At 38.6% G+C, this 13,074-nt stretch overlaps 1 protein-coding gene across 4 annotated transcripts in view; it reads right to left on the bottom strand.

Annotated features, from left to right (window-relative positions):
* Positions 1 to 13,074, bottom strand: part of LOC126759122 (neuronal acetylcholine receptor subunit alpha-7) — a 45,523-nt gene that overhangs the window by 7,422 nt on the left and 25,027 nt on the right. For all 4 annotated transcript variants that reach the window (XM_050473747.1, XM_050473745.1, XM_050473744.1 and 1 more), the window contains 5 exons: positions 7,496 to 7,605; positions 5,796 to 5,950; positions 5,105 to 5,221; positions 2,041 to 2,203; positions 253 to 396 (listed from right to left, as the gene is read on the bottom strand). In XM_050473747.1, the coding sequence (XP_050329704.1) occupies positions 253 to 396; positions 2,041 to 2,203; positions 5,105 to 5,221; positions 5,796 to 5,950; positions 7,496 to 7,605 (689 nt within the window). The remainder of the gene's footprint in view (positions 1 to 252; positions 397 to 2,040; positions 2,204 to 5,104; positions 5,222 to 5,795; positions 5,951 to 7,495; positions 7,606 to 13,074) is intronic.

The following is a 13,074-nucleotide window of genomic DNA, read 5'->3' as shown; positions in this document are numbered from 1 at the left end:
TAAAAAAAATAACAAAATAAAATAAAATAAAATAAAATAAAATAAAATAAAATAAAATAAAATAAAATAAAATAAAATAAAATAAAATAAAATAAAATAAAATAAAATAAAATAAAATAAAATAAAATAAAATAAAATAAAATAAAATAAAATAAAATAAAATAAAATAAAATAAAATAAAATAAATAAAAATAAAATAAAATAAAAGAGAGGCATTCGGCAGAGCATATACTCATACGAAACGGTACTTACAATGAAATGTGGCGCAGAGAAGAGTACCGCCAAAGTGGCAATTATTGTAAACAGCGTGAAAATTATAAGGCACAAGCGATCAACTACCATCGCTGCGAATTTCCAGTCGCGCGTTACGTCGCCCGTTTCGTCCTCTTTCTTCAGCTGAAAGTAAGAATTAAAGCACATATTTTATCTAAGTACAAGTACATCATCATTCCGTCAGAAGAAAATTTTCCCTGGGAACAACAGAAACAGAAAAAGATAAAAAAGCTATTAGCTAGATTAACTCCATTAAAGATGGCTTTTGCTATGCCAAACCCGTTTTTTATATCCTACTCATTGCAAAAATTCCTTTTTCAGTGAAAAAAATATTAAAAAAAAAATAACATTGAGTGCGCTAAAAAAATTATTTACATGGTAGATGAGCATTGGTTGAAAATTCATTTACTTTATTAAACAATTTCATGTCAGTAGGAAAAAATATAAAATATACACAGCTTAAGGTTCGACAAATCTCTTCGAAGTTCTCCAAAGTAAAGCTACTTAGTATATCGGTGAATATGTGTTATCACTTAACCATACACGGTTGGCCCATAACGACTCTTTGACACGAAAATTAGATTATCTTCATATGTGATGCAATGGATCTATTGAAATATTCATGATTTGACACATTGATAGCGTAAACAAAGCAATCCATATTCGAACTTTAACGGGGCAGACAGACGTTCGTCGGCACGCTCACTGTCAAATACCCAGTAGGAAACTGCGAAAACTTCAAACTTAGCGTTTCTGCATACAAGTTTATACGGACAAAAAACATACTTTCATGTTTTGAATGCACTTTTTTATCTTTTATACTGGCCCATTCACATAGATAGAACTTTCCTCGCTTTGCGTGACAGTTCACACACAAACAACGAAGCGAAAAAACAATGGATTAAGAGTTTCTCTCTACTAAAAATGGTGACTGTTGCTTGGCAAAGCTCAAAAATATGCATTTTGCTTAGTTTCGCGCCCACTTTTTGATGTGAACGTACTCATACCAAAAATGTCTGATGCAAAGCAAAAGTTCTATGGGAAGAGGCCATAAACGATGTAGCATAATATTTTTTTCAGGCACTTTCAGACATCGTTCGAATGTTGTTATCTATGATGGGAGATAGATGACTTTTGGGACTGTCCGGGTCAACTTCATCAGATTGTATTTTACTGTTAATGCATATCCACTTTTTTGTAACTCAATTTCGAACTAATAGTATGTGTATTCAAAACTCCCGAAGCCGATCAACGGATATTTAAGGCTGCATCAACTTGTTCTCAAACTTTATAGTAAAAACTGATGACTCGCGTTTTCCTTACAGAGTCTGTCTACCACTTCAAGAAAAGTCGACAGACATCTTTTCACTGTGAAGCGACGCGTGTTCAAGTAAAAACACACATATCTACATAGGTATAAAGTGCCGCCTTGGCGCCCGCATGCCATCGCAAAATCCGTATTTCAGTGCTGTCAATTTCAAATCTTATGAATGACATCATTAAAATCGAAAACAATAGACTATCAATGAAAACCGTTATCTCATGTTGTGTGCGCTCACAAGTGTGCATCTGATTGTGTTTGCTATTTGCGCTTCGTTTGGCGCCCTGTGAGTATCATGCATTTTTGACACACCCCTGCACGTGGGTGAGCTAGCAGCTACACACACGCATCTCACGCACACCTTCTTGCAGCACGTATCTTCGTTCAGGGATCCAAGTGCCGTTAAGGACAGTAAAGGTAGATTGTTGTCAATTTATTCGCCTCACCTGATCTGTGATCCATCGCAGTTCTTTCAGGATAAGCGCCAATTCATACTCGGCAGATGAGCTGAGGCAGGTGTGCGACATGGCTTCGTGCATCCGCGCATCGCCCACCGGGCCGACAGGGCCGACGGGACCCACCGGACCGACGCTGCCGTCATCGCCTTGCCTGTAAAGGGAGAATTTTAAATATGTTTTCATAGCGATGTATGTATATTTGTAAGTGCTTTGGAATGTATGAGTATGTGGTACACATGAGAGAACATATGGATGCGAAAAAGCGACAGAATATCAATCACTGGTATACGAGCCCAATCAATATGGATTCCGTTGACATTCTTCGAACAAATTAAATTGTCCTTTGAACATGCAAATAACTTTGACTATTGATGATAGCGTGATGCCGTTATAGTTAGCTCGTTTGTGCCATTATCCGTAGTAAAAGATGGCAAATGATATGATAGCGGGGTGGTATTATGAAATTTTGACATCTGCTTTACAATTAACGCCAGAAACATGAAGGTTAAGAAGAGCACATTATTATTAATCTCATAAATGGTTTAGAGCAACCGTTGTCCTGGCCGTGCCGTGGTCTCATTCACATTTAATCAAAACAATAAACAAGTTGGGAGATAAATATTAAAATCAAATAATAAATGGAGTGTAATGGGGTATGGTCTTGCTTCTGGTGAGCAATTCCTACTCTTGAGTCGCCACGTACCTTGGAAACGTGAGTAACCTTTGTGTAAGATGTGGTATCCAACCCTTGGGGAGCCTGGGGTCACGGTGGACTCGGTTTAAGAGTTCGCTGAAGTCTAATTACAGCGTATATTCACTAGAGGTGCGGATGCGAGCGCGCGTCGGTCTCAAAGCAAGCGGTTTGCTATATAAATGTGTATAAAACTCTATACTACTCACTTAGCGAGGTAGTGCTCAGGGTTTGGGACCCCCAATGAAAACGGGACCACAGCCTCTGATGAAAGACCTCATTTTTGATGACGACCACCGCAAATCTAATAAAGTCTATGATTTAAGGGCATGGACCTGGAATGTCCGGTCCCTAAATTCGGAAGCAAAGCTAAATTCATAAAAGCAAAGGCTGACAATACTACCGTCCAAGAAATGTAATGCACTGGACAAGGACAGAGTAGGTCCTTGTGACAATTATTAAAGCACAATTCGCATCAGTGCAAAATTTTCCAACATAACACTGATTTCACGTGTCACGACGTATAAGGTATGCTTAGCGATTTGAACGCCAGTGGGCAACAGTCGGAAAACTCAGCCTATATGGCGAAATCTCTCCAAATTAGTTGAGGTCGATCAATTTCGCAGCGGCCCGAAATATGGTTGTCTGTAGAACTAGATTCCAGCACAAGAAAGTTCATCATGCTACTTGGCTGTCTCCGGTTCAAAAAGTTCGAAACCAGATCATGCTGTAATAACGACGACAACAACGTCGACTCGAACCACTAGCTTATTGAAGCGAGGATACGAGGATGCAACAAAGCTTACTGAAGTTATGGACTGAAAAATTATTCAGCCTACTGAATGGCAGTGAAAGTGTAACATCTGGAGATAGCGAACCCGATTCCCCAAACGATGGCGATGGAATAGAAGTTCCATTGCCCGACTATAAAGGTATTCTAATAGCAATTACCCGCCTGAAGATCAACAAAGCGGCGGAGCCGATGGATTATTTGCCGAGTTATTCAAATACGGCGGCGAAGAACTGACAAGGTGCATCAGCTGTTTTGCAAAATATGGTCGGATGAAAGCATGCCCGATGATGTGAACCTAAGTGTGCTCTGCTAAATGTACAAAAAGGGGTGCCCCACAATCTGCTCCAATTAACGTGGGATAAGCCTCCTTAATATAGCATATAAGGTCATGTCGAGCGTAGTGTGTGAAAGGCTGAAGCCCACCGACAACAAACTGATTGGACCTTATCAGATCAGATTTTCATCATGCGCCAAGTCTTGGAAAAGAACTGTGAAAGGAAGATCGACACCCATCACCTCTTCGTCGACTTTAAAGTCGCCTTCGTATCCCTGCAATACTAATACGGCTGTGTAAGATGACGTTGAGCAATACAAAAGCCTTGCCAGGATTGGGAAGGACTTCTCCTAGCTGTTCGGTACAAAGCGAGTTTTCAGACAAGGAGACTTCCAATCGTGTGTCTTCTCCAATCTGTTGCCGGAGAAAAAAATACGAACAGAGCTAAATAGAAAAGGTACAATCAGCTATAAGGTGTGACTGGATAAGGAAGCGAAGCGTATGGGTCTGCTTGTAAACGAGAACAAGATGAAATATCTTTTATCATTAAAAAAAAATCATCGCATTTGCGACTTGGCTCGCACGACACTGTTGTCATTTCTCGACAAACAAAGACCAAACTCTACAAGTCCCTTATCATTCCCGTCGTGCTATCGCATTCGGTGAAGCAATGAGCTGTACGAGATATACGGCGACAATGACATAGTTCAGTGAATCAAGAGACAGCGTCCAGACAGTTGTCCAGAAGGAAGAGAACACTCCAGGTTTTATATTGAGTACCCGCCGGTGTAAGCAGAGGAGGGGGAAGCCCTTCACTCCGTTGGAGAGATCAGGTCTAGAAGGACCAGGCTACACTTGCTATCTCGAATTGGCGCCAAATAATGAAAAGAAGAAAAGACTGGTGCGCTGTTGTTAACTTGGCTATAAACGCGTAAGCAGTGTCTACGCCGGTAAAAAAGAAGAAAAATAAAAAATGTTAACTTAGGCTGCACCGAAGTTTTATTACCCTTCACATATGAATTCTTATAGCATAAAATGGTATGAAAAGACTGTATTTGATTTTGATTGTTCAGTTAGAATTGCAATAATATACGATAGTGGTCCGATCCGAATAATTTGTACGAATATTGAGCGTTGGTCATTAATCCGTGTCAAATTTCGTAAAGATCTCTTCTCAAATAAAAATGTCTTCTAATCGGTTCACTTTGTTGAAACAAGGTTTTTTATTACGGTACACTGGTGTATATAGATTGGTTAAGTTCCGTAAATAATTTGCCAATGCTTATCTACTTACCTATACATGGCGCGATAGTAAGTCGGCTGATGGGGCAACGTGGCGCTGGCGCAGCGATGGTTACAACGGAAGTCGTCGTCGATGTCCAGAACATTGGCGAGTAATGATTTCGATGATCTGCTTGTGAGAAAAGTTATATTTGTACTCATTAATTTTACAAATACAAAAAGAACACGGGCTTATTCACAGTTGGCGATTGTTTGTAATTTGATAAGGATACACAAAGCCCATTGGAAACAAATAAAGAGAGAACATGAACATATTCGATTTTGGCTTTTTGACAAAAGCTGGTCCAAAATATATCTGTGGCATTTGAACGCCACATCAATGATTTTGGATGGTAAAAAATGTGATGTACAAAGACGGGGCGTACAGTGTGGCCAGTTCTTATTTAGCATTATACTTCCGATATTCAAATATTAAGTATTAATGTAGCCGTCTTCGATTCGCCACTATCTGCCTGCATTGCTTGACTTCTTTCGTTCTGTTGTTGAGAATGAAGAAGGTTTTCTGATGGGTTCAATAAAAGTAACTATATGGATAACTCTTTAAAGCGACGTGATCGCTTAGATTTAAAACTCAATTTGATTATAACAGTTTATTTGATTTGTATCAGTCGTTTGTTCGATTCACCACTCTACAAGATTTGAGGAATCGAAGACAGCTAGTATATTATTAAAGTATATCTTACCTTTCTTTCAGTTCGACATTCTGCATCTGGTGCTTTTTATCGCCGGCATTGGAGGAGCTCGATGACGACGGCGGCGGTGGGCACTCATAGCCGACCTGTCCCGGCCTTTGCATCCGCAATATGCAAGGTAACCAATAAAGGAATATTACTCTTATCTGGGGGTTTTGCAAGTGGTCGGTAGTAGACAGCGAGTGTGAGAGAACGCGACAGCGATAGAAAGAGGGAGAGAGTAGTGTGCGGGTATTGACGGTTTAGTACAGTTTTGGTTTTAGTTTTGCAGTTTTGCAGTTTTTGGTTTTAGTTTTAGTTTAAGTTTCGGTTTAATTTAGAATTTATTTGCATATTTTTGTTGTTGTTGTAATTGTTGCGCATAGTAAGTGTACGGCATTCGCCAGCAGCAAATGCAATGAATGTAATTCAATCAATTTGTTTGTTATTATTATTGTTGTTGTTAATATTGTTATTGTTTTAAATATCAGCTCGGTTATAAATTTAGTTAGTTAGTTGTTGTTTGTGCAGTTTAAAATGCATCCACACATGTTGGATGTTGTTGTCAGCAGTTGTGTCGGTTATATCAAAAATGAGGGACGCACGGCGATCGAGCGCGTACACGATCAGCAAGTTAGTTAACAGAGAGATAGGCAAGGACAAGCATAGAGGCAGAAACAGCGAGTACGAAACCGACAGAGCCGGATAGCGATAGTGGGCAGTCGACACCAAGCGAAGCAGCCGTCGGAGCAGCAACAAACAACAGTGGCAAGGCCGGTGAGAGCGTCATGGCCGAGAAAGCGTTGAAAATTTATTGAAATATGTGATTATTAACATTATGCTATTTATCAAGTTAAAGTTCATATTTACACTTATGTAAAGTACTAAAGAATATGTTAGTTCCAGAAAAAAATTTCGTACAATAATGAAAAATTTTCTAAAGCAGTTGAGGCAACATTGTGAATGCATTGAAAACTGTTCATAAGAAAGCTGCCAAAGCTCGGAAATTAAAGAAAAAAATCAAGATTTATGCAAGCAAATTTTTGACTTTAATTACATTCGGCGGCATGTGTGGAGATGCGTGTGTGTGGGTGTGTGTGTGGCAGGCATATCTGTGATTTGTTTGTGTTGCTGTTCTGTTTGTGCATGCAATTTTCGAACATAGACTTGCTCGATTAGTTGGAATGCCTTAAAAAATGTAAATTATTTAATTTAAACTCCGAAGTATAACACAATGCATTTGCCTCCTTCACACAGGCGACACATGTGGGCGTATGCCTGTAAGTGAGGCCAGCTCCGGACAAAAAAGAAGCGTTTAAGCGAGAATTTAAAGTGGATTGTATGTGTGTGTGTGTGTGTGTGCGTGAATGTTACAGATTTGCAATCGATTAAAAAAGCTCATTCGGTTCACTCAGAGTGGCGACTCGCTGAGTGTGAGTTAGGCGTGGCATCATACCGTATATATGGTATGTATGTAAATAGGTTTGAATGTGTGAATATGTTTAGGTGTGCGCGTGTGTGTGCTGAGTGCATAGTTTTGCTAATGCATGTATTTGCATGTGTTTGTTTTCGCTATGTTACACGTGTATGCACGAGTGTGTATGTATGTATTGTTTGGCACTATTGTAGTAAATATATAAATGTTAAAAAACAAGTAAGAAATTTAAATAAAAAATTGTTTACTGTTTGAATTGATTTGCATATAATATTACCCATTCACTCATTTCATGCGTATCTGGATTTCTATGATGATAATTGAGGATAAGTATGGTTGACACAACTGATGAGGCCACCATAAACATAATGCAATTGAAATAAGTTCCTAGAAGGACACAAAAATTACACAAATATTGTACGTACGTTTGTTGTGTTTATCTGTATGCAGCGGCACATACTCAAATAAGTACAGAGTGGCAACGCCACACATTCGTACATGCGCCAATGTTCCAACGCGTCTGCGGCGCATGTACAAATGTGTGGCATGTTGTTGGCTCTCTAATGTTTGCAACTCAGCTGAAATTATATTTGCAAAATTTCGCCTTGCATGGCCACATTCGTGTGTTTGTGTGTGCGCTTTGCTTTGCAATGCATTTCGGTAGCTTTAACTTCAACGCGATTCATTACTTCAGCTTCAGTTTCGGTTAAACGCTTTGCGCCACCATTATTGACCGGCCAAGCGTATAACGGTACTTTCGGTTTTATATAAAGATTTGTGTATATACAAAGTTATATATGGTGCACTTAAAGCTTTGTTTTGATTCAATTCGAGATCGGTCTTGGAGACCAGAGCAGGCGAAATTGATTGTGTGAAGAGCGAAACCAAACGATATTTAAATTGGATCCGTGAGAGGGAGAGTAAATACTTTTAAAAACATAAGCGAAATTTGCGACAAATTCTTTTGTTTTATAAAAAAGTTCAAAAGTTATTCCCAATTATCTTCCTCTTCTTCATTGGCGTAGACACCGCTTAAGCGGTTATAGCCAAGTTTACAACAGCGCGCCAGTTGTTCTTCCTTTTCGCTGTTTTGCGCCAATTGGAGATTTCAAATGTAGCCAGGTCCGTATCCGCCCGATCTTTCCAACGGAGTGGAGTTCTTCCTCTGTTTGCCCTGGTGGGTGTTACGTCGAAAGCTGGAGTTTTATCGTCCATTCGACATGACCTAGCCAGCGTAGCCGATGTCTCTTAATTCGCTGAACTATGTCAATGTCGTCGTATATCTCGTACAGCTCATCGTTCCATCGATTGCGATGTTCACCGTTGCCAACGCGCATATTTATGCTCCATCATCTGCAAAACCTTTTGTCAAAACTCGTAACGCCGACTAATCTGATGTTGTCATCGTTCATGTCCCTGCAGCAGGACGGTAATAATGAGTGACTTATAGAGCTTGGTCTTTGTTCGTCGAGAGATGGCTTTACTTCTCAATTGCCTACTTAGTCCGAAGTAGCACCTGTTGGCAAGAGTTATTCTGCGTTGGATTGATGTTAGTGTTAATACTGGTGCCAGGATAGATGAATTTATCTTCGGCTGCAAGGTTGTGGCTGTCAACAGTTACGTGCAAACCAAGTCGCGAATGCACTGACTGTTTCTTTGATGACAGGAGATATTTCCTTATACATCTTAACATAAAGAAGAAAACAAATTGTTACGGGATGAAAACACCAAATTGGCTCATAATGATGTGGGACTTTAGTAGGAAAATGCGTTCAAACACGCAAATCTTTCCTTCAGTGACCAGTCGGTCGTCCTCCTGCCAAGTTAGGCACCGTTTTCCCGTTGATATTGTTTGCTGCTTTTAGAGTGGGCGTCATTACCTGTCATTTAGCGTCCCGTCATTTCATCAAGTGAAATCTATAATATTTAAGGATATGAACCGTAACCTTCCGGTCACACAACGATTTTGAAAACCTGTTAGCCGAGGTTTTTGTATGAATGCAGATAATAATAGGGTTGCATTTTTTAGGCTGTTAGGCGATGATCAAGTCAGTGTTCTTGCATTATTTATTGACGTTCAGCACAACAGCCATTGCCCGCAGATCTGTACAATTACTTTTCAAGGCCGCAACAAGAGTCCACAATATCAGCCAATATAAGGGTCCTCATATTGTTACTTTCTATTTATGCTGAGGACGAATACGTGGCTGTTGGGACAAAACATAAAAATACTCTTCGCACAATCAATGTGGCCTACCCTTTTTTTACATTTTTGTATGCTATTTACTTGTATTGGTCGAGCTTTCGGATTATTTTACGAGAAAATACTCAAAGTTTACTTGAAATTAAAAATATATTGAAATCGTGACAAAGTAGGAGCAAAAACACTTTGTGAACAAATTATGGAAAAAACTGATTTATATTACACAAACTGCATTGTCGTACGAATATTCATAGCATAAATATAGAAAAACTTGTAATTATTAAAGCATTTAAAAGTATAAAATACATATCAGATATCATAATTAATCTATCTTACAGCACGAGAAAAATTATTTATTTACTGGATTAACAATAAAGCCTGGCTCCTCCGTTCGGTTTTGATCGTTTCTGCGCAAGCGCAACCTCAGTACAACAATTGCCCACGACCTAACCTAAGCAAGACAAGGAACGGTATCTGTAACTGTGTGAGTGGGTGGCCGGAAATCCCAACACCAACAGCAACAACTTGAGGCCCAATTCAAGCGACAACATGAAATTGCCGAAAGATTCGGTCCCGGCGATCAGTGTTCGTCTCTCTGGCGTCTCGTGTCGCGAGTGCACTTAAACACTCGCGTCTGCGATGGCGGAGCAATCTGACGCTGTCGTTGACTTGAACCTGGCGTTGTTGCCTGCATTTTCAACCCTTTTTATCACCGTTCGTCCGTGATATGTTGAATTAATCTGTGCACAACCAATTATCCGCAATCATCATGCTTTGCAATGACCGCAATTGTAACGGTTCTCTTTTCCCGCTAACTATTTCATGTTCATCATTCATTTTTGCGTTTTGATCATTTTTGGTAATACGTAGCTTGTCAGTGAGTTGGGGTATGGAGTAGAGTACTTAGAGTGGTGGCAAGTGGGGCGGGCAATAGTCTAGGGTTGAGTTCTAAAATTTAGTTGTGGACTTAGCTTTGGAATAGGCTTTTTATTTAGTTTGTTTACTTTATTCCTTAGCTCCAAGTGGGTAGTAGGATTTGTGAAAATGGCTTGAAGTCTTCATTGTTGTGGTTTCGGTGACACTGTTTCGGTTATTTGGTTATTTAGTATATTGATTTGGTTGAAATGGAAAGTTGTTGAATAGATGGTGTGGCATGTGGGTTGTAAGAAACTACGAGGAGGCATTTGAAACACGTAAATAATTGAAGGCTGTGAATGTTGTTGTAATTGTGTAGTCGTGACTTCGCAAATAGGGTGACTCGTTACACAGCTAGGGTTAACATGTACATACGTTCTCGCAATGATTTTAGTTTAGAATTACGCCATTCTATTAATTTGTGGGTGAAATCTATATATTATCGCTACTTTAGTAAATAGTTTATAGATTTAGTTTGGTAATTTTAGGATTATTGTGGGGCTGTTTGCTCACTAACTAACATTTCAAATCTAGTTAACGACTGGTTAATGTTTTTACACCGAAACTGTGATTTAATATTTACTGAAGGCTGTTCCAAATTTTCCATATTTTGCCGAATTAAAGTCGGCGATTTCTTTGTTTTTCCAACTTCTTTAAGTTTTGCGTTATTTTAAAACGGAGTATACGGTTTCGTAGAATTTTTTTTTGGAAATTGTCAGAGATTACTCTCAAAAGCACATAAAAAATTTTCTTTTCCAACTTTTTAAAAATTTGGATCACCCTTTAGCTGATCTTTTAACATAAGGAGTTTAACGGTTGTTGGATATTAATAGAATAGAAAGGCTTTGTTGCTAAATAAAATATCGAAATTTGCTGTTAACTGTTACTGACTACCGAAATTATTCGAATAAATATTCGAAAATATTTTTTAAGATCAATTAAAAAAGTAAAAGAAAACGATTTTCTGCAAACATATCATTTCTATTCACATTAATCTCCAAGTTTGCATTTCAATGGGTTTAATTATTCGAAATTATTTACAATCATATAGTATATTTACAAGATTTGATTTTAGATTGGTATTATTAACATTTAATTGCTTACATTTAAATTTTCAATAAAAAACAAATAAAGTAATCATGGGTTGCTGCTATTAATAAAATATATTCAATGCGAATGGAAAATTAATACGAAAATGTGAGTTTACGAAAGCGCATACGACAACGAATGAATCGGAGGAAGTTCGGAATGCTCAGCGATTTGGTTGAATCGTGTATGATACAGCGCAGAGATGCTCGCGAAGAGTGATGTCAGAGAAATGTGAAAAGTGAAATGCTGAGGTGAGTAAATAAGTGAAGCAGAAACTTTATATTAAAAAAATAGAAAGCATCACTTGAAATTCAGAATTTAATACACAGAAAGCGCTTCCTCTTCAAATCACATAAGGTGAAGCATAACCAAAGAAAAAATCAAACATAAATGGAAATATGCCGCCAGTCGGATAAAGCATTATTAATTATTATTCTTATAAATATATATATATATATTTATGAGTTGTCTCATAACATGACACTTGTTTGCTTGTTGCAAGCGTAGCAGCACTGAAGCGGTAAAGGATTGCTATGAAGGTGTGAAGCGACTCTCGCATCCGCATATTATATACGAAGAGAGATAAAGAGATGCAGCGCTTCGATGAAGCAAACACATACTGTCAAATTTTGGGAGCTCTATTCTTAAGAAATTTAGTTGTGGAAATTTCTCAGTCTCAGTATAGTTAAATTAGGCTCAAGGTACTTCCGATCTTTCCTTTTTATACTCTTGCAACCTTTTTTCACTTAACGGTTGTACATATCACCTAAAACTCATAAGGATAGAGAGTTGAAATCCGGGTGACTGTTAGTCTGTCCCTGCAAGCTGTAATTTGGATATGAGATGAAACTTGGTGCACATGTTTCTTGGCAAAAAGTAAGGCGGAGTTCGTGGATGAGCGTAATCGAACCACTGCCTCACCCAAAACGTATAAAGTGCCATAACTCCAACTTGGCACAGGCGATCGCAGTGGTAAGTGGCATCTGTGGGAAAAATTTTTGATTCGGAAAGTGGACGTGGCACCGACATATCTCCTAAGCCACTTAAGCTACAATAATCAACCTCGCTCAGGACATTCACACCGTAAAAATAGATGAAATCGGAAGGTAATCCGGTTCACTCGCCATATAACAGCACTATTAAAACTACTAAAAGTGCGATAAATTAAGAACTAAATACGCCAGAGACATTAAATTTTATAATGGAGATGGTATGATGGAGCTTTATGGTTGCTGGTGTGAAAATGGAACGATGGGCGTGGCACGGCAAGGTGAAATCCCATATCTCGGGTCCCGCAAGATTGCAAGATTTTGCAACTTCCGGGTAACCTTATGCTGCATATATTGGCCAATATGAGAGTTACTGAATGAAAATGAGAGAGTGTGGTTCACTCATAATAGTATATATTTGTGCTGAAAATAGATAAAATTGGGCGAAAATTTGACCTAGCCCCCCTAAAACTATTATCAGGATTTTCGAAGATCTGGGTGAATTTACTCCATATGGCACCCTCGGAACATTTTGTTATTCTGTGGCATGTTAATAACATGTCTTTCTGGCAAAAATAAATTAAGTCGGGTCAATACTACCCCGAACTCTCATATTACCCTTAAGGAATTTCCCGGACTTTGATTCTTGCAAGTTGAAAG

This window comes from Bactrocera neohumeralis, chromosome 5 (assembly GCF_024586455.1).
Source record: "Bactrocera neohumeralis isolate Rockhampton chromosome 5, APGP_CSIRO_Bneo_wtdbg2-racon-allhic-juicebox.fasta_v2, whole genome shotgun sequence".
In the NCBI taxonomy this organism is placed as follows: Eukaryota; Metazoa; Arthropoda; class Insecta; order Diptera; family Tephritidae; genus Bactrocera; species Bactrocera neohumeralis.
The sequence above is the reverse complement of the archived record's forward strand: the minus strand, read 5'-3'. Positions and strand labels throughout refer to the sequence as shown.